The sequence below is a fragment of the Nyctereutes procyonoides genome, unplaced genomic scaffold (genome assembly GCF_905146905.1).
Source record: "Nyctereutes procyonoides isolate TBG_1078 unplaced genomic scaffold, NYPRO_anot_genome, whole genome shotgun sequence".
NCBI lineage: Eukaryota > Metazoa > Chordata > Mammalia > Carnivora > Canidae > Nyctereutes > Nyctereutes procyonoides.
The window spans coordinates 41450021-41473197 of record NW_026575140.1 but is presented as its reverse complement, the minus strand read 5'-3'; the positions used below and the strand labels follow the sequence as shown (position 1 = coordinate 41473197).

At 37.7% G+C, this 23177-nt stretch overlaps 1 protein-coding gene across 4 annotated transcripts in view; it reads right to left on the bottom strand.

Moving 5' to 3' along the window:
- The window catches only part of PATJ (PATJ crumbs cell polarity complex component), a 354647-nt gene that overhangs the window by 207853 nt on the left and 123617 nt on the right, over positions 1-23177 (bottom strand). For all 4 annotated transcript variants that reach the window (XM_055305729.1, XM_055305727.1, XM_055305728.1 and 1 more), the window contains 2 exons: positions 5971-6042; positions 4540-4717 (listed from right to left, as the gene is read on the bottom strand). In XM_055305729.1, coding sequence (XP_055161704.1) covers positions 4540-4717; positions 5971-6042 — 250 coding nt within the window. The remainder of the gene's footprint in view (positions 1-4539; positions 4718-5970; positions 6043-23177) is intronic.

Below are 23177 nucleotides of genomic sequence, written 5' to 3'. Positions count from 1 at the left end.
CGTGATCCTGGAGACCCAGGATCGAATCCCACGTCGGGCTCCCGGTGCATGGAGCCTGCTTCTCCCTCTGCCTGTGTCTCTGCCTCTCTCTCTCTCTGTGTGTGTGTGTGTGACTATCATAAATAAATAAATTTAAAAAAAAAAAGAAAAGTAAGACAAATATCTTAATAACAAGAGCCCTGGCTAAATATAATTATCCAAAATAGGTAGCTCAGTCAGTGACACAACCTTAAGAAGCTTCTGAGCTGAGATGCCACCTCTGCCATTAACACAGCACATAATCCTGAGTGGGGACAAGGGAGGATGGTCTGGACTTTTAAATTGAGGAGTATGATATTTTAAGCAAATTGTCCATTATTTCAATTGAACAGTTGAATATTTTATCAAATTATGTTTTAAAAAAGAACCATGAAAATATCTATAGGTTCTTTTCACTAAAAGTGTACTCTGTTCAGTAAATTAAGTATAAACAGCTTCTCATACAAATTTCAGAGAACCTAACTTGCAAACATGTTCATAATCTCCAAGAGCATTCTGTATTTAACATATTTAACAGAACCAATTTTTCAAATTGAAAATGTAACAAAGCCTTGAAAAATCTTGGGGTAGCTTATGGTCACTGTGGCACAAGTTAGGGAGACTGGCTTTAGACAGGAGCACAAATATTTCGTGTGTTATCCCAGATACAGTCAGGAAAAAAAAAAAAGATACGGCATGCAGTGAGAGCAAGGGGAAGTTCCTTTTTGACTGCTTCTATTTTCTCTGTGAAATAAGAAACATGTACCATAAACCGAGATTAAGATTGAGGAAGGCAGTTTAGGAGGTGTGAAGGAGTTACCTCTGGAACCAGGAGAATGAAACACCCATGGAAATATTACAGGATTGCAGGAGAGAACTAAAGATTCACTTGAGAAGGAGCCCATGAGTTTAAAATGAGACCAGACAGCATAGCTGGTTATGTTCTACAGCCATGCTGGGGACCTGAAATAGGCAAAGAGCTGCATTTAAGTAGGATGTGTTTTCCCCAGACAAGTTCAGTAAAAGCATGGGGATCCAAGTTGCTGGAAGTGATGAGGATGATCAGTCACTGAAGCAGGGCAGAGTAAGGAGAAAAACAAGCTTATTAAAAAAAAATTTTTTTTATAAGATTTTATTTATTTATTCGAGAAACAGAGAGAGAGAGGAGAGAGAGAGAGAGGCAGAGACACAGGCAGAGAGAGAAGCAGGCAGAGAGAGAAGCAGGCTCCATGCAGAGAGCCCGACGTGGGACTCGATCCCAGGTCTCCAGGATCACGCCCTGGGCTGAAAGCAGGCACTAAACCACTGAGCCACCCAGGCTGCCCAGTGAGCTTATTCAAAGCTGAGGGACACAGAAGTAAGGGCACTAAGGTAGGAGACAGGAGCCTGGTGTGTGAGAGGGGTCTAAATGCAGGGGAGTAGAAAGCACAGTGGAAGAGGGAGAGTGCAGAGAGGTGGTCAGGGAGGCAGCTGAAGCCACACGACTGAGAGGGCATGGCAAGAACTTTGGCCTTTGATTCTAACAGACATCCACAGGAAGGTTTTGATGCTCTGTAAGACCTCTTTTCCCATATGAACTCAGGAAAGATATGAATAGTAGTAAACGAATATAGAAAAAAATTTAAGTGAAGCTTAAAAGCCATAACAACAGTTTGATAAACCACTTTTTAAAAAATATTTTATTTATTCACAAAAGATACAGATACAGAAGTAGAGACATAGGCAGAGGGAGAAGCATTCAACAATAAGAGAAATAGGGGATCCCTGGGTGGCTCAGTGGTTTAGCGTCTGCCTTCGGCTCAGAGCGTGGTCCTGGAGTCCTGGGATCAAGTCCTGCATCGGGCTCCCCACAGGGAGTCTGCTTCTCCCTCTGTCTGTGTCTCTGCCTCTCTCTCTGTGTCTCTCTCATGAATAAATAAATAAAATCCTTAAAAAACAAACAATAAGAGAAATAGAAACTATAGAAGAACATCTTCCAGTAATAACCAGCTTTTGTTTCCCCAACACAGATTTCCACAGGGTTAAATGGGAATCACTGAAGTTGGGAAGTTAGGGAAAAAGTGGAATTCTGTTATATTAACAACAGAAGTATAATCTTAGGTTTTTCTCAGCTTTAAATTGATAACCCTAGAAGTGATCCATCACACAGGTAGGATCTATTTCTTAAAATGAAATTAAATTCTAACTTTCCAGTTCAAAGAATTCTTCTTTATAGAGACCTAGATCCTTTATGCAATTGTTTCAAGGCGGTGAGAAATGAGTATTAAGCTTTATTTAAAAACAAAACAAACGACGACTGCTTTTCACTGGAAAAAAAGTAAACAATGACACAGTGTGCTTGAAAAAAATAAATCTTAAAGTGTTAATATTTCAAATCTGCTGTGAATTTAAATAAATTGTTAAATTTGAGATGAAACAGTGGGTTCTTATAGTATATGAAAGTGATGATGGATTAAGTGAGAGAATACTTTGTATTCAATTAACAGCAGAGAAAGATGAGGGGGAAAAATCACAAAATTTAAAAAGATAAAACAATGAACAAGCCAATTAGAAGACAGGCAAAAGCCATGCACAAACATTTCACTAAAGAGGACAGGTACAAAAAGCATGAAAAGTTCTTAATCATTAGCCATTAGGGAAACTCAAAACAACAATAAGAAATCACTACCTATGAGAATGTCCAAAATGAAAAACAGTGACAACACAAAATCTTGGTGAGGATGTGGAGAAAATGGATCACTCACATATTGCTGGTGGGAATGTAAAATAGTACAGCCATTGTGGAAAATATTTGCTTTCAAAACTAAAAATAGACTTAACCATACAACCAGCAACTGCGTTCTTGGGCATTTACCTCAGACAAATGAAGACGTATTTTCACTTAGGAACTTGTATGCAAATGTTTATAGAAGTTTTTATTCATAATACCAAGAACTGGAAACTACCCAGGTGTCTTTACTTATATTTATATTTATATTTTTAAGATTTATTTACTTAAAAGAGAAATGATGAGCATGTGTAGGGTGGGGAAAGAAGAGGGAAAAAGAGAATCTCAAGGAGATTCCCTGCTGAGCACAGAGCCTGATGCAGGCTCATCACACAATCCTGAGATCATGACCTGAGCTGAAACCAAGAGTTGTCACCCAGGTGTCCCAACCCAGGTATCTTAAAATGGGTGAATGGTTAAACTGTGGTACCCACAACATGGAATACTATTTAGGCATAATAAAAGGTAATTAACTATTATTGATGGACACAACGAATTAAATCAACTTCAGTAAAATTATGCTGAGTGAAAAAAGCTAATCTCAAAAAAGATGCAGAATACATAATTCCATTTTTGTGACAATTGTGAAATAACATAATTATAGACATAGAGACATAGATTAGTGGTTGCCAGAGAGAGGGAAGGGATGGGGGGATGTGGCGGGAGAAGAAGGATGGCTGTAGAAGGTAGTACAGGGGAGTCTTAGGGCGATACAGCTGAGTTTCTTGATTGTGGTGGTGATTTTGCAAGGCTACACATGTGATAAAACTTAGTAGAGCTATAAAAACACACACGGTCATAGATCAGTGCATGTATAACTGGTGAGATTGAAATAAGGTCTATGAGTTGTGTCAATATCAGTATTTTGGTTTTGCTATTGTACTATGGCACATTAACACTGGGGGAGGCTGAGGGAAGAGTAATGGACTTCTTTGTACATTTCTTTATAATTTCCTATGACTATTTCAAAAAAAAGTTAAGGAGTTGGAGCACTGGGTGGCTCAGTGATTGAGTGTCTGCCTTTGGCTCAGGGCATGATCCTGGGGTCCTAGGATCGAGCCCCACATCAAGCTACTACCCACAGGGAGACTGATTTTCCCTCTGCCTACGTCTCTGCCTCTTTGTGTGTCTTTCATGAATAAATAAATAAAATATTAAAAAAAAAAGAAACTTAAGGGGTCTTTAAATTCTGTGCCCTTTAAATTCTGCTCTGTAAAGTCTACCACAATGGATTTACCCCTTCTCCAATAGAGTCTAGGAGGATGACCATGGCTATCCCACTGACACATATTTATAAAATGTAGAGCTTGTTACAGGGGATATAGCCAATAATACTGTAATGATATTGTATGGTGACAGATGCTAACTACACTTGTGGCGAGCATTGTGTTATAGGATTGTCAAATCACTATGTCGTATACCTATCACCTACAACAACAAGTTGATTTAACACTGTATGTCAACTATACTTCAGTTTAAAGAAGAATATTAGAACTTTTTTAAATGATGAAAAAATAAGAGTTTGTTAAAGGTTATTGGAGAAACATTCTGTTAAATTGTAAAATTGTCTTTTTAGGTCAGCTGAGCCTTCGTATCTCATAAAATTATACAAACAACATACAAACTAGGGCATCAAAAGAAAATACACCAGTTGTATACACACATAATCCAACAAATGAATCAAGGACCTCAGGTTAAATGATTACGGTCTTAAAGTATGTTTCAAACAAAAACAGAATTTTAACATCATTTACCTCAAGTATTTTATCTCCAGTTTTAAGAGCATTTGTTTTTCCTGCTGGACTGTCTTCCAAAACTTGTTTGATAAATATACCTTTAAGTTCCTCTCCATTCTTCAGGCGTTTTATAACAGTTTGTCCACCAACAATACTAATACCAAGAGATACGTTGGGTTCTCTAAAAATCTCAACACTGTAAAAAGAAAATAAATTCACTTATTAACAAGTTAATATAATTTGTTGGGTTGTCACTGTGTTTGACTTGTACCATAATCTTGTGACTCATATTTTTCTTGTGACTCATATTTTATATTAATATATTTTTACAAATGTTATCAAAATTATACCTAGTTCTAAAATTATATGACATTATCAATAATTCATGGCACATGTGAAAGCTTGAATTTGGAAAAAGATTTCTAAAACAATAAATACCTCTTAATATTCAGAGATTTTGCTAGGTCTTAATGTTCCCTTTTCCTATCACAATATATTTTCTATAATTAGTTCTTTTAATCTATATCCATAACATTAGCAAAGAATGGGTGAAGGAAAAAACAAATGGTGAAAAAAGATCAAGAAAGTAGTATTTTGGTAAAAAGCACAGACTTTCACAATAAAATACATTTGCCACTAAAAGGTTCTTTGCCCAAGTTGCTTTTTTCCAATCAGCAGTTTAACCTGTGGTTCTTTAAGTAGGGGACAGATTTTACTCTTAAACCTGCAAGGTTCTCTTTTCCTCCAACCCTCCACAACACTTTTTAAAATAAACTATGGAATAAAACTTGCCCTTCAAATGGTTATGAATTTTGCTCAAACAGCACAGATGTGGCCAACAATTAACTGAAATAAGAAAGTAGTTCAGAAAACAGCTCCCAAGAGTTTTTTTAAGACCAAACTCAAAAGTGCAAGAAGAAAACAGACAATGTGGGTGGGTACTATGGAATTAATAAAGCATACAATAAAGAAAGAGCAGCTAAAGGAAGACTATTATATTCTGTTAGTCCAAAGCACAAACTTGGACTAACACAAGAGGAGGAGGATAGAGATAAATGAATACATGACAGAAGCCTCAACTACTGTTGCTGTGTATTAAAAAAAAAAAGAAAAGAAAAAAAAGAAAATGAAAAAAAAGGAAGAAATTTCACTGCATTCAAGGCAGTGATGCAATTATAAAGAACACTTAATCCATCGGTTACATGGACATCTGTAAATTGCTTTTTCTGAAAAAGTACGATAAAAACTTTCCATTTAATGTTGATTATAGTCATTTTGCCTGACTAAAAATCCCTAGATAAGACAAAATGAAACTGAAATTTAGGCCAGCCTACATGTGTATTATGGCAATTTCTCAATCAGTGCATGTCCAAATGACACTATAAAATTAAAGAGCAACTACTTGATTGTGTTCGCCTACTGAGAAAGCCAATAATGTCATCAACCTACATTCTTGGTGGACCCCAGTGGCTGAAGTTTGGAGTTTCTTCTCCTTCACCCTCTTCTCTTTCAGGTAACTCACTACGGTGAGAGAAAAGAAAAAATATGCACACAACTTGTAAAACACAGTGTTGTATTCAAGGTTCTTAGAAACTCTTGAAATTAATCTATATATAGCTAAATAGTTCTTAATTTTTAAGCTTTTAAAATATTTATGTCATCAGTTAACTACCCTTACCAGCAAAAACATATTGCTTTAATGTTCAACTTAATAAATATCCACCTACCACAAGAATATCATAGAATTTATATAAACACTTTCATTGGTGACATTCGAGGTGCTATTTTCTAAAAATCTGTGTTTGATTTGCACAAATTCACATTTGATTCTCTATCAATATAGAAAATATTAGGAGATAAATTCCTTAAAACTTGGTCCTGATTGACCAGTGAAGAGAATACTCCAGCATAAACCAACATCAATAGCTGAAATGGCTAAATGGTTGGTAAGCACAAATACTCTTTCTAGATCTGCTACCCTGTCACTAAATAATTCCCTTGTCATTTGTATACCATGAATGTTTTGTGTCATCATCCATCATTTTGCAGTCTGCAGAGAGATTTACTTACGATAGATCAAATTCGATCCTCCCACCTACCACTACCATACTTTCACCCACTGAGTTATGTTAGTATGGAAAAAATAACATAAAATGCTGAATTATAGAATAGTTACAAAAGTAATGCTATCAAAAAGGGCAGGTGCTTTACATACATTATCTGGAGGAGTCATCAGGAGTCCTAAGCTCCAGTCTAACCTATACTATCAAATAGATGTGTGACTCTGGACCACCAAATGAGACCATAAGTCTGATAGTATAAATTGTATTACTCTCTACAAAAATGTGGGCACTACCTCTTCTGTTTCATGTTCATAGAAACCCTGTGAAGCAAGCACTGCAGGCCATACTATTATAATTTCCACATGAGGAACTGAGCTCACAGAAGGCTCATACACAACCTCTTCACAGTATCCAAATCTTTGTTGCAGCAAAGTTTCAATGCTCCATTTTTCTCTCAACTCTCAAATGGAGAGTTTTTTCTCTCAGACTCTCAAAAAAGTAACAAAACTCCACCTATTTGCAGCTTCTACAGACAGACTTTCTAGGGTATAAAGGTTTAAGGGTAAATAAAATCTCACCCACTACCAGATGGCTTTTTTGCCTCAGCCAGTGTATTTTTCATGATCAAGAACATCACAATATTCAAGGAAAAAGAGCTTAGCAGATACTTGCCAATTATTTATCTAATGTCCTCTTCCTTCTTCCTTACCAGCATAACCTCTCTTTTATTCCAGGTGGCACTATGCTCAGCTTTAAAGAAATACATTTTCTGGACTTCTTTTCAGCTAATGGTAACTAGGTGCTAAAGTTCTAAAATGAAAGTAAAAGCCCCTAGAGATTTCCAGATTACCCATTAAATGGAGAATCACCTGGCAGGAGCCTTTCATTCTAGGACCTTCCCCCCCTTTTTTTTTTTTTAAAGATTTTATTTATTTATTCATGAGAGACACACAGAGAGAGGCAGAGGAAGAAGCAGGCCCCATGCAGGGAGCCCGATATGGGACTTGATCCCGGGTCTCCAGGATCACGCCCTGGGCCGAAGGCAGTGCTAAACCGCTGAGCCACCAGGAATCCCCCAGACCTTCCCTTTCTTCTTGCCTAGAAGGCAGAGCCGACATTGGTGATGAAGCATCCATTTTAAAATCATGAAGAAACAACTAAAGCAATACATTAAGAATAGCAGAGCAAGGGGATCCCTGGGTGGCGCAGCGGTTTGGCGCCTGCCTTTGGCCCAGGGCACAATCCTGGAGACCGGGGATCGAATCCCACATCAGGCTCCCGGTGCATGGAGCCTACTTCTCCCTCTGCCTGTGTCTCTGCCTCTCTCTCACTCTCTCTCTGTGACTATCATAAATAATAATAAAAAAAAGAATAGCAGAGCAGAAAGGAAGAAGGTGTTTAAGGCCCCGACAGATCACCTTCCTCAGAAGTGTTTTTTTTTTAATATTTTATTTATTTAATCATGAGAGACACAGAGAGAGGCCAGAGACATAGGCAGAGGGACGAGAAGCAGGCTCCCAACGGGGAGCCTGATGTGGGACTCGATCCCAGGACCCCAGGATCATGACCTGAGCCAAAGGCAGATGCTCAACCACTGAGCCACAACCAGGTGCCCTCTTCAGGAGTTTTTACATTAAAAAAATTAAGGCCCTGTTTGGTTAAGCCACAATAAGTGGGGTGTTTGTTTATAAGCAGCTGAATGCAATCCCTAAATGATAGATAGGCATGATCCTACTAAATTAAGTCTTCATTTTATCACAGTACATTATTCTTTGCACATGTGCATAGAAGTTTGTTGGATAATTGTAATAGCAGAAACTTTGGTATTTTGATTACTCTATATAATAGTAGAAATTAAATGATATATGACTGGCATTTAACTGAGGCCTAATATTCATTTCCTTTAAAATTTTTTTTCATTTGAATCTGTATCAAAATTTTCCCCATGTATTATAATCACTTTTTATTTACTAGCATCTTGATAGCCTATGCTATTGATCTAATTTATCTGCTATCCCAAATATGATACACTGAGATTATATCCTGTTTTTTTGGAATATGGACATTACTGCAAGGAATATCTTTATGCTCTGCTATATTATATTTTTTAATTTTTTATATTTATTTATTTTAGAGAGAGAGAGAGAACACACACATGCAAGCAAGGGGAGCGCCAGAGGGAGAGGGAGAGAGGATCCTCAAGCAGACTCCATGCTGAGTATGGAGTACAATGTGGGGCTCCATCCCAGGACTCTGAGATTATGACTTGAACCGAAATCAAGAGCTGGCCACATAACTGACTGAGCCTCCCAGCCACTCTGCCCTCCTGTATTTTAGAATTCCCCTTTAAATAAATATTAATTGAAGATTACAATTAAAAACCCAAAAACCAGGGGATCTTTGGGTGGCTCAGCGGTTTAGCGCCTGCCTTCCACCCAGGGCATGATCCTGGAGTCCCGGGATCAAGTCCCAGTCGGGCTCCCTGCATGGAGCCTGCTTCTCCCTCTGCCTGTGTCTCTGCCTCTCTCTCTCTGTATCTCTCATGAATAAATAAATAAAACCTTTGAAAAAACAAAAAACAAACTAACACTGAAACCTTTGTTCTCTCCATTTTCTACTTTCCTGTATCCCAAAATTGTATCATTGTGTTAATAAATAAATATTTGGTTTCCATCACTGGTTCCTGACACTGAGCTTCTAAAAGCCTTAAATTTCTCAAGTGATAGAGAGGATAGGATCATCTTTTGTTATTTATAATAAACCCTTTTCAACCATACCTGAATTTATTATGCTAATAAGGTAACTTTTGGTGAGAACCTGGATAGCTTCAGGATGGGGTTTGATGGCCAGGAAAAACAACCATATGGTTAGTTAAAACTTTCAGTCCCTCCCTTCTCTGGGAAGAGGAGAGGGGCTAGAGATGGGAGTTCAATCACCAATGGCCGATGAGGTAATCAATCATGCTTAATGTAATGGAACTTCCATAAAAACCCCTCAATAGGGTTCAGAGAACTTTCAGGCTGGCAAATACATCAAGGTACTGATGTACTGGCTGTGAGGGTGATGCAACCAGGAAAAGCATGGAAGCTCTGTGTATCCTCTATACCTCCTCCTTCATAACTTGCCCTATGTAACTCTTCCATTGGCTATTTCTGAGGTGCATCTTTTATAATAAACCAGTAAGGGTAATTAAAGCACTTTTCCTAAATTCTGTGAGCCATCCCAGCAAATCAAACCCGAGAAAGGGATCATGGGAACTCCCAATTTGTAGCTGGTTGGTCAGAAGTACAGCTAGCAACATGGGACTCGTGACTGGCATCTGAAGGCAGGTCAGTCTTGGCCCTTAGCCTGTGTGATCCACACTAACTCTGAGTAGCTAGTGGCAGAACTGAATTGAGCTGTAAGACATCAGTTAGTGTCCAGAGCATCAGTTGGTAGGAGGAGAGAAAAACTCCCACATTTGGCATCAGAAGTGTTGTGAGCAAGAACAGTTCATAAGAGAAATTAAGAAAAAAAAAACCCATATAGGTATTTTCACTATGGTATATGTATGCTACTATTCTTTAACTTTTAAAAAGCTAAAATAGAATGGAAACCAAGTGTTTGTTTGTTTATTTATTTTTTGAAACCTAGTTTTAATATTAGTATGGACTATTAGTTTCCCTATTCAAAAAAGTGAAAACCCAAAATTTCCAAAACAGCTGGCTTTTACACACAACTAAAGGGGAAAAGAAAACACTGTCTAGAATATGCAAAATTTAGTTTTCTTTGATGGTATAACAAAAGGATTATTCTGTTGGAAGAAACTTACTGACTTTTCCAAAGCATATTATCTTTCTTTTTTTTTAAGATTTTATTTATTTATTCAGAGAGAGAGAGAGAGAGAGAGAGAGAGAGAGGCAGAGACACAGACAGAGGGAGAAGCAGGCTCCATGCAGGGAGTCCGATGTGGGACTTGATCCCGGGTCTCCAGGATCACACCCCAGGCTGCAGGCGGTGCCAAACCGCTGTGCCACCGGGGCTGCCCACATATTATCTTTCTTTAGGAAGTTGATACACACATGTTTTATTCAGATTATTTCACACCTAGAGAGAGAGAAAACTTGCAAAAGCTTAGGGGTACCTGGTTGGTTCAGTCAGTGGAGCATGTGACTCTTGGTCTCAGGGCTGTGAGTTCAAGCCCTACACTGTCTGTGGAGATTACTAAAAATAAAATCTTAAAAAAAAAAAAAAAAGAAAAGAAAAGAAAAAGAAACCATCTTGCAAAAGCTTACCCAGATAGTGTGATTTGTTTTGGAAATGCCATCACAGGAGATGAGCAACTATACAAACCAATGCGGTCACTTTATATTGATGAATGCATATACCTTTTAACCCAAATTAAAATTTCACTGAGAAAGTATTTTTACTGCACATCTAAAGATCTAAATTTAAGATCTAAATTTACCCAAACGTATTTAAAACATTAACAATGGATCTCTGACCTCAAATTTTGTAATTTGCACTGATTAATCATGATCACTACCTCAGTCAGAATCTCATTTTAAAATAAATGAAATTCACATCTCACACTCATCCAGAGTTTTATAATCAATTTTTCCCCAGAGGAATGAACCATCCAATAGAAAGTGCTTTTTATTTTATTTAACAAATGGCCAAAGTTACCAGTTTTTTACAGAATTAAGAGGTAAGGTAAAGCACTGCATTCATGAACAAGTGGATATCAATGTAAGATTTGATCATAATATAATCTGTTTGCAAACCAAATTTGCAAAAATTGCAAAACATCATACAAAAATCAGATGAATCAGAACTTTTCTTTTCAACATAACCTTTTCCCATATAAAATTTCCATATACTAAGTACTAAGCCATAATAAGAGTCAACTAAACTCAGCCCTCTAAAATCATGTAAATAAGATGAGTTTTGGTTATGACCAAACGATCTCAAGATTTCTTTTTCCTCTTTAAGTACAGATTCTATATGGCAATTTCTCATGACACACCATAGGGGATATGAGCATTTGGGACCAGGGATGATAGGCACTAGTATTTTTCAAACTAGTAGAGCTACCTACCCAATGTTACACTATGATTTTGAAGTTGCAAAGCAAATTATTATCTGCCACCACTATACATAAAGAATTAGGCATTCCCTTAAAGTTTAGAAGGGAACAGACTGTGCTGAGGAAAATAAGCCAGACTCAAAAAAGTACCTACTGTATGATTACATTTACATGCATTCTAAAACAGGAAAAACAATTTACTGTGTTAGAAGTCACATTAGTAGTTGCCTGGGGGAGGACACTGCCAAGGTAGTGACGACATATCTTGATCAGGCTATTGATAACATAAATTTACCAAAATTAAGCAAACTGTCCCTAAAATGTGTACATTTTATAAATATGTAAAATTGTGTTTAAGAGTCTTATTAAGAATCAAGAGCTAAAGCCATGATGAATAAATTGCTTTCTTACAACAAATTTACTTCTCATTACTTCTGTAGAGACTGAATTAGTAAACAAAGATCTAATTATATTTTTAAATGCATGAGTGTAGGGGTGCCTAGGTGGCTCAGTTGGTTGAGTGTCTGCCTTCGCCTCAGGTCATGATCCCAGGGTTCTTGCATCGAGTCTCCCATTGGGCTTCCTGCTCTGCGGGGAGCCTGCCTCTCCCTCTGCCTCTCATGAATAAATAAATAAAATCTTGAAAAAAACAACAACAACAAAGGCATGCATGAGTGTAATGCTCTATGTATCTCCTGTCCTAATTTTTCACATTTGTCTTCACCTGCAGAGTTTACAACAGCTCCAACAGCATTATACTAGAAATCACACGTTTTCCTACCAACTCAGACATTCCACGGTAGTCTTCAAATGCACACATGTATTCTCCCCTAATTCTCAGCCTCCCACCAATGTTCTGACTCTATACATAATTTTTGGCAGTTTACCTCAAAGATAAACCTATTAGATATCCACCATTGTCTTAGAAGGCACGAAATGCCAAGTACTATACTGGGGCTCAAAATACAACAAGAATTCATTTAAACTTTTCCACAACTATGACAATCTGCTTCCTATTTCACCTGCCATATTCATCATAAAGGATCAATCCCAGAAAGGATTTAATTTCATTTGCACACTTGTATACCTATAACATGACTTTTTTTTTCAATTTTAAAATAAATCTTTCATCTCAAATTTATCTTCCCAGAGTTTAGGGTCTGATACCTTGTTTTCCTTACTATCAGTTGATATTACTCATCACACACACACACACACACACACACACACACACACACACACACAAGAGCTACAATCTCCTTCTGTTTTAATAAACTCAGCAACAGAGAAAACTGCCCTAGAAACCTCTGAGCCCAAGAGTCTATCCTTGTCGTCTAAGATCATTGCCAACCTTTCGTTAAACACTGTTCAAGGCATTATATGAAATCCTTTATATGCACTCTTATTTAACTTAACTACCCACTTTATAAGTGAGGAAATAACAGACGCGAAGGATGCCTTCTCAGGGTTGTGTAGCTACAGATAACAGAGGAAACGTTTGAACAGCACTTATGATAAAGCTATACTAGAAATCTGCTATTAGTCTGAGAAATATCCATGTTTACCATTCTGGGCACCCATATGTCTTTAGGCAGCAGGTGACGACAAAGATGAGTTAGAAAATGACTGAAGCCAGGTGGATTCTGAAGACAGGATCTCAAGTGACCTTACAAGGAGAGAAGATACTGGCACAAAATCACTTGGATTCCCTCCAGTGGTATCATACCCTGCTTGCCAAGAGTCCCCTTCTGGAGATCTTCACTTTCAAGGAGCATCTGATCCCTACCACCAGTCCTGTTGATCGCCTGACTCTAGAAGCCAGAGGAGCTCATGTTCCTGTTCACATGGGATTTTAAAAATCAGTGTTACCCAAAAAGGAGCTCATTATCTTCAATCTGGTGCCCCAATTTTTGTGAATGCTGTAGAGGGGACACCTCTACATTGTTTGGCTCCTGGGACCAATTAGGCTTATACTTATGAGTCCCACTAGATTATAACCAACAAAGAATTCTTCAACAGCTACCACCCCCAGTGCATAGCAACAGACCCAGGAGCTTGGTCTTTCCGTGAAGGAGCCTATTAATCATTAGGACTGTGGCCTGAGAGGTAGGGTTCTAATAAAGCACACATCTTGGGGCTGGGTAATCCTTTCCAGAGACCTTGGAGGGCAAGTGCTCTCATCATGCTCACCCTCTCTCACACTCTAGAGTGCCACTGACTCCTGGAGTGGAGCTTTCCCTCAGTCTGGTGCCCAGTGTTTGCAGTTGACATCCAGAGGACACCCTTTGACTGCCTGGCTCTGGTGGATGAAGGATCCTGCATTCCTAGATCCCACAGGACTATGGCAATCAGAGGAGGATTCTTGTCAGGAAACTGCCACAATTCAAAGACAAGCAGACTGAGACATATGCCACAGTCTTTCTGTGAAAAAAGGTCACTTTACTTTGAAGCTGCAGACTGAGAGGCAGATTTTAGGTTTGGCAGACATTCAGCGGCCTATAGTGCTGCTCTAAAGGAACTTAGGCTATGAACACCATCTTGGCACTCTCCCTCTGCTTTGCTCTAGCTCACTGGTATCTCCCAAAAAGGATCTTATCTACTCTCCTGGAGCCCCAATTTTTATGACTGCCGCCCATGGCACACTTCTAGATTACCTGTCTGGTGGACAGTAGGGCTCACACATGTGGCCCTTTGGGAATATATATATTTGCATGCTTTTAAAGCTGCTTCCTTCCAGTTGGCCTGAGTCTCCCCTTTGGGACACTGGCAGGTATTGGCACATCCTCAACTACTGGGAGCTATTAAAAATCCAATAGGCTGATTGGAAAAGTACAGAGGTTTGGGAAACAACCAAGAGCTGTGATAGGGCTGAAGAAAAAGTTTCATCTCCTACACAAGGCAACTCCTTTGAGAGTGGGAGAGATGGCTGTTTCGTCAGCTGTGCAGAAACCAACACAGAAAGTCAAGCAAAATGAAGAAATATTATAAATGGAAGAATAAGAAAAAAAATCTCAGAAGAATACCCTAATGAAATGGAGAAAAGCAATTTACCTAATAAAGAGTCCAAAGTCAAGGATATAAAGATGATCAGTGAACTTAAAAAAATAATGAATAAAAACAGTTAAAACCTCAACAAAGACATGGAAAATGTAAGAAAGTACCAAACAGAAGTTATGAAGCTGAAGAACGCAATAACTAAACTGAAAAATACACTAGAGCGGTTTAATAGATGACTAGATGAAATGCAAGGGTCAGGCAACTCAAAGACAAGGCCATGGAACTCACCCAATCAAAGAAGCAAAAGGAAAAATGAATTTAAAAAATGAAAATAGGGATCCCTGGGTGGCACAGCGGTTTGGCGCCTGCCTTTGGCCCAGGGCGCAATCATGGAGACCCGGGATCGAATCCCACATCAGGCTCCCGGTGCATGGAGCCTGCTTCTCCCTCTGCCTGTGTCTCTGCCTCTCTCTCTCTCTCTCTCTCTGTAGCTATCATAAATAAATAAAAATTAAAAAAAATTTAAAAAAATGAAAATAGTTTAAGGGATTTATAAGACAACACCAACAAACTTTTCATTCACTTTTTATAGGCCTCCCAGAAGGAGAAGAGTGAGAACAAGGCAGAAATCTTATCTGAGGAAATCATGGCTAAAACTTCCCTAACTTGGGGAATGAAACAACCATCCAGATCCAAGAAGCCCAGAGAGTTCCAAACAAAATGAAACCAAAAAGATTTACACCAAAACGCATTATAATCAAAATGCCAAAAGTTAAAGACAAGGAAAGAATATTAAAAGCAGCAAGGGAAAGAAACCTTGTTACATGTAAGTTCCACCCTCCTCTCCATAAGACTACCATCAGATTTTTGAGCACAAATGTTATAGGCCACAAGGAAATAGCACAATATATTCAAAGTGCTGAAAGAAAAAAAAAACTTCAAACTAAAAATACTCTATCTGGCAAAATTATCATTCAGAATTGAAGGATAGATAAAGAATTTTCCAGACAAGCAAAAGCTAAAAGCTAAACCACTAAAGTGGCCTTACAAGAAAAGTTAGAGGGACTTCTTTAAGCTGAAAAGAAAGGTGCTAATTAGTAATGAGAACACATGTGAGATATGAAATCTCACTGGAAAAGTAAATATATAGTAAGGGTCAAGGATTATTTATAAAGCTAGTGTAATGGTTAGAAGATTTAAAAAATTGTAAAAATAACTATATTACAATAACTAATTACAATGATTAGTTAAGGGGTACACAAGATAAAAATATGTAAAATATGGCATCAAAAGTAAAACATCATGGGGGTATGTAAAAATGTTGAGCTTTAGAATGGGATAAAATATAAGCTATTATCAACTTAAAATAGACTTATAGATATAAGCTATTATATGTAAGTCTTGTGGTAACCAAAAAGCAACAGTAAACACACAAAAGATAAAAGAACATAAGCATACCACAAAGCAGTCATCAAATCACAAAGAAAGAAAGGCAGAGAAGAAAGGAACAGAGAAAAACTACAAAAACAGAAAACAATGAACAAAATGGCAATAAACACATACCTGTCAATAATTACTTTAAATGTAAGTGGACTAAAATCTATAATCAAAGACACAGAATAGCTGAATGAATTAAAAAACAAGACCCATCTACATGCTGCCTGCAAGAGATTCACTTCAGATATAAGGACACATAGATTGAAAGTGAAAGGATGGAAAAAGATATTCCATGAAATGGAAACCAAAAGAAAACTGGAGTAGCCATATTTGTATCAGACAAGACGACTTTATCAGAGACAAATAAGGGTGTTATATCATGATAAAGGGATCAGTCCAATAAAAGGATATTTTATAAATATTTATGCCCCAACATAGGAGCACTTAAATATATTAAGTAAATATTAACAGACCTAAAGGCAGAAATAGCAAAATAATAATAGTAGGGGACTTTAATTCCCCCATTTACATCAGTGGAGAGATCATCTAGAAAGAAAATCAATAAGGAAACATCAGCCTTTTTTTTTTAATTTTTTTTTTTAATTTATGATAGTCACAGAGAGAGAGAGAGAGAGAGAGAGAGAGGCAGAGACACAGGCAGAGGGAGAAGCAGGCTCCATGCACTGGGAGCCCGATGTGGGATTCGATCCCAGGGCTCCAGGATCGCGCCCTGGGCCAAAGGCAGGCGCCAAACCACTGCGCCACCCAGGGATCCCAGAAACATCAGCCTTAAACAACATGTTAGGCCAGATGGATTTAACAGACCTATTCAGAATATGCCATCCAAAAGTAACAGAATACACACTTTTCAAGTGCACGTGGAACGTTTTCTAAGACAGATCATATGTTAGGCCACAAAACAAGTCTTAATTTAAGATGACTAAAATTAAACAAAGCATCTTTTCTAACTTTAGTGGTATAAAACTAGAAAATAATTACAGAAAAACACTAGAAATTTCACAAATATGTGGAGATTAAACAGCATGCAACAATGGTCAAAGAAGAAATCAAATGAGAAATAAAATATCTTGAGATAAGCAAAACTGTAAATAAAACATACCAACCTTTATGTGATGCAGCAAAAAGGAAGCGCATGGTAATAAATGCCTATCTCAAGAAACAAGAGCCACCAAACTTTACACAGTAAGGACCTAGAAAAACAAATGAAACCCAAAGCTTGTAGAAGGAAGGAAATAACAAAGATTAGAGCAGAAATAATGATATTGAGACTAAAATGACAGTAGAAAAGATCAATGAAACCAAAAGCTAGTTCTTTGAAAAGAAAAACAAAATTGACAAATGTTTAGCTAGACTTACCAAGAAAAAGAGAGGACTCAAATAAATGAAATCAGAAATGAAAGAGATGTTACAACTGAAATCAGAGAAACAAAAAGAATCATAAAAGACAACTATGAACAATTTTATGCCAACAAATTGGACAACTTAGAAGAAATAGATAAATTCCTAGGAACATACAATCTTTCGAGACTGAATCAGGTAGAAACAGAAAATCTGAACAGACCAATTTCTAGCAAGAAGATTGAATCAGTCATCAAAAACCTCCCAATAAATAAAAATCCAGAACCAAATGGCTTCACTGGTGAATTCTACCAAACATTCAAAGACATTTAAATACCAATCCTTCTCAAAATCTTCCAAAAATACAAAGGGCTGAACTCTTCCAAACACATTTTACAAGGCCAGCATAACCTTGATACCAAAACGAGATGAAGACACAACAAAAAAAGAAAATTATAGGCCAACAACCCTGATGAACAAAGTTGGAAAAATTCTCAACAAAATATTAGCAAACCAATTCAACAATACATTGAAAGGATCATACACCATAATCCAGTGAGAATGATTCCAAGGATGCAAGTATGGTTGACCATTCACAAATCAGTGTGATACAAGACATTAACAAAATGAAGGATATGGGTAGCCTGGGTGGCTCAGCGGTTTAACGCTGCCTTCAGCCCAGGGTGTGATCCTGGAGATCCGGGATCACGTCCCACATCAGGCTCCCTGCATGCATGGAGTCTGCTTCTCCCTCTGCCTGTGTCTCTGCCTCTCTCTCTGTGTGTCTCTCATGAATAAATAAATAAAATCTTAAAAAAAAATGAAGGATAAAAATCATATGATCATCTCAATAGATGCAGAAAAAAAGCATTTAACAAAATTCAACATCCATTCATAATAAAAACTCTGTTAAACAAAGCCGGCATGGAGAGAATGTACCTCAACATAATCAATGTGACATAATAAATATGCAAACCCACAGCTCATAACAGAGTCAACAGTGAAAAGGTGAAAGCTTTTCCTTTAAGATTAGGAACAAGACAAGGATGTCCACTCTTACCATTTTTATTCAACATAGTACTGAAAGTCCTAGCTAGAGCAATTAAATCAGAAAAAGAAACTAAAGGTATCCAAATTGGAAATGAAGAAGTAAAACTTACTATTTGCAGATGACATGATATTTATTATATACAGAAAACTCTAAAGGCTCCTCAAGAAACTGTTAAATTCAGTAAAGTCGTAGTATACAAAATCAATATGCAAAAATCTGTTGTGTTTCTCTATACTAATACAAAGTATCAAAAAGATAAATTTTCTTACAATCTCATTTACAATTCCACTGAAAAGAATACCTAAAAAAAGCTTAACCAAGAAGATGAAAGATTTGCATATTGAAAACTACAACATATTAATGAAAGAAACTGAAAACACCACAAATAATTGGAAAGATATTCCATGCTCATGAATTAGAAAACTTATTATCATAAAAATGTCTGTACTATCCTAAGTAAATACAGATTCAATGCAACTGCTATCAAAATTCCAATGGTATTTTTCACAGAAACAGAACAATCCTTTTTTTTTAAATTAATTTTTATTGGTGTTCAATTTACCAACATACAGAATAACACCCAGTGCTCATCCCGTCAAGTGTCCCCCTCAGTGCCCGTCACCCATTCAGCCCCACCCCCGCCCTCCTCCCCTTCCACCACCCCTAGTTCGTTTCCCAGAGTTAGGAGTCTTTATGTTCTGTCTCCCTTTCTGGTATTTCCCACACATTTCTTCTCCCTTCCCTTATATTCCCTTTCACTATTATTCATATTCTCAAATGAATGAGAACATACACTGAGAACAAACAATCCTAAAATTTGTATGGAACTACAAAGACCCAGAAGAACCAAAGCAATCTTGAAAAAGAACAAACCTGGAGGCAATATGCTTCCAGACTTCAAACTATATTACAAAGCTATAGTAACTAAAATAGTATGGTATTGGCATAAAAAGAGACATAGATCAATGTAATACAGAGCTCAGAAACAAACCCATACATAGATGATCAATTAATTTACAACAAAGGAGCCAAGAACATACAGTGAGGAAAGGATGGTCTCTTCAATAAATGGTATAAGGAAAACTGGACAGCCACATAGGGAAGAATGAAACTGGACAACTCTCTTACAGTATATACAAAAATTAATTCAAAATGGACTAAAGACTTGTAAGAACTTGAAACCATAAAATTCCTAGAAGCAAACATAGGTGGTGAACTCCTTGGCATAGGTCTTGGTAATTATTTTTTTAATCCAACACCAAAAATGAAGGCAGAAAAAGCAAAAATAAATAAGTGGAATTACATCAAACTAAAAAGCTGCTTCTGTTCAGCAAAGGAACCCATACACAAAATGAAATGGAAATCTACTGAATGGGATCAAATAATTGCAAATCATCTATCTGATAAAGGATAAAATCAAAATATTTAAAGAATTTACACAACTCAATGCCAAAAAACAAACAACCCAATTAAAAAATGGGCAGATGGGCAGCCCTGGTGGCGCAGTGGTTTAGCGCCGCCTGCAGCCCAGGGTGTGATCCTGGAGACCCGGGATCGAGTCCCACGTCGGGCTCCCTGCATGGAGCCTGCTTCTCCCTCTGCCTGTGTCTCTGCCTCTCTCTCTCTCTCTCTCTCTGAATAAATAAATCTTTAAAAAAAAAATGGGCAGATGATCTGAGTAGACATTTTTTTTTAAAAGAAGACATGCAGATGACCAACAGGTACATGAAAATATGCTTAACATCTTAAGTCAACAGAGAAATGCAAATCAAACCCTTAATGAGATATCACTTCACACCTGTTAGAATGGCTATTATCAAAAACAAAACAAGAAATAACAAGTATTTGGTTGGCAAAGACATGGAGAAAAAGGGAACTCCTGTATACTGTTACTGGAAAGGTAAATTAAAAGAAGTATGGATGTTCTTCAAAAATTTTTAAATACAACTACTGTATGATCCAGCAATATCACTTCTAGGTATCTGAAAAAAATAAAAACACTAAGATGAAAGATATATGCACTCCCATATTCACTGTAGCATTATTTATGACAGTAAGATATAGAAACAGTCCATTAACAGATGAATAAAGAAATCATGGTGTGTGTGTGTGTGTGTGTGTGTATGTAATGGAATATTATACAGCCATAAAAGAGTGAAATCTTGCCATTTGAGATAACATGGTTGGAACTTGAGTGTATTATGCGAAGTGAAATAAATCAGACAGAGAAAGACAAATACCACATGATCTCTGGGTGGAATCTAAAACAAAAAGACAAGCTCATAGATACAAAGAACACATTAGTGGTTACAAGAGTCAGGTGGTGAAAGGTAGGAGAAATAGGTGAACTGTTTTTGTTTTCAGTTTAAAAAAGCTGAATAAATATTCTGAGCTATAGGCAGACATATTACCCATTGCACTACTGGTCCACTTTAAATTGAATATTAAAAACAAACAAAAAAACAAGCTTCCAAAGGTACAGGGAAGTCGGTATCAGTGTGATGCAAAAGCACAGTGCAGATTAAATAACTTTGCTGGGTCCTACACAAAAATTAATGCAAAGTAGAAACTCTAAAATGCCATTCAGCATTTCATGATACCCTGATCTAAAAGACTGTCTTCCAAAAGAATTTATGCATTACTCAGGAAAGTTCCTGACTCCATGGGGTATATCTTGAAAGACTAAAAGGGGGAAATAGAGGAACTCTTCTAGAATCTCCTGAAATTTCAATAAACCCTGAATCTATGGCAGCAAGTCAATAAAACAACATCCATATACAAGACTGATCTCTCAGGACAAAAGTTAGGTCAAAACTTTTGAATGGGGCAGCCTGGGTGGCCCAGCGGTTTAGCGCCACATGGGTCCAGGGCGTGATCCTGGAGACCTGGAATCGATCGAGTCCTGTGTTGAGCCTGCTTCCCCCTCTGCTTCTGTCTCTGCCCCTCTCTCTCTCTGTCTCTCTCTGTATCTCTCATGAATAAATAAATAAAATCTTAAAAAAAAAAAAACCTCTTGAATGCCTGTGCCTGTATAAGAAATCAGTTTATCAAAGTTACTTTAATTAAGAGAAAAAGTAATGAATGGGGTAGGAATCAAGTGCATCTTCCTTCTCTGAAGCTGGAAGAATTGAGTAAGAAAATAGATATTCCATTTTGTCTTCTGCATAAGAAAGGAGGGGTGGTCTTAGAAATTTGTTTAGATATTGTCCGATTCTGCAGTCATAGTTCTACACTTTTAAAGAAGCAGCCCCATTTCCAAATTCTTTGACCAGATTCAATTATTGACACCAAGCCTAAGAGAAATTTAAAAAATAAAGATGTCTCATTTGGAAAGTAAGTTAATCATATTAAAAGTCATAAAATTGGGATACCCGAATGGTTCAGTGGTTGAGCATCTGCCTTTGGCTCAGGTCGTGATCGCCGGGTCTTGGGATCGAGTACCACATCAGGCTCCCTGTGAGGGGCCTGCTTCTGCCTCTGCCTATGTCTCTGCCTCACTCTCTCTGTCTCTCATAAATGAATGAATGAATCAATCAATCAATCAATCAAATCTTTTTAAAAAGTCATAAAATTAGGGGCACATGGCTGGTTCAGTAGGTGGAGTACATGATTCTTGATTTCAGGGGTGTAAGTTCAAGACCCATGCTGTGTGTGGAAATTACTTACAATTTTTTTTTCAATTTTTAAAAAGTCATAAAATCGTATTCCTCAGCCTTCCAATACTTCCACCTCCAGGCATCTCTCCTAAAGAAACAAATCCATTGCCTGTTTAAGGCTAGGCATTTCCCCCGAGAGCTGGTGACATCACTCACACCAGGACACAGGATCTGTCAGCACCTCCCCTGTGGAAACTGGTCCAGGGATGCTGAATGAAAAAACCACCAGATTCTTCCAAGTAGTTGAGCCTATCTGAGCCTCTCCTTTCCACTCAGAGAGGGGCTATGCTGAAGCAGAGACCAAGTTTTTGTAATATGAAATTTCTATCTAAAACTATAGACCAAGGTCATGAGGTTGCTGAACAGAGAAGTGGTATCATTCTAAGACACTTCATATATCAACACAAAATTCAACTGAAGTTTTAATAAAAACATGAAGGCCAATAAATCCACCTTATCTCTCATCCCTGTTGTTTGGTCAACATCTCCAACTCCTTCCTTCCCTGCTGCTCTGGCTTTTCCTTGCTTCCGTTCCCACAACCACCCCCAAGATTCCCCAGGCAAACTACCCATCATACTCCATGCAATCTCCTTGAATTGTCAAGAAACTACTCCACACCCTGACCTCTTCACCGAATGTTCTCTCAACATCTTCTGTTCTTCCTACAGCTTCTAGTTCTCTGCCACAGATATCACACCAGTGAGTGATGCACACCGTCTTACTCTGGCAAGTTGGAAAAGGGGAGCCAAAATTTTTCTGAACTCCCTTCCTCCACTAGGCTGTTACTCTCCTACCCTTGTTTCAAAAATGAATCCCTACTCTGACACCTCTCCTTTTTTTTTTTTTTAAGATTTTATTTATTTATTCATTAGAGACACAAAGAGAGGCAGAGACACAGGCAAAGGGTTCCCTATGGGGAACCTGATGAGGGACTCGATCCCAGTACTCTGGGATCACAACCCGAGCCAAAGGCAGATGCTCAGTCACTGAGCCATCCAGGGACCCCTGACACCTCTCCTTTTAATTC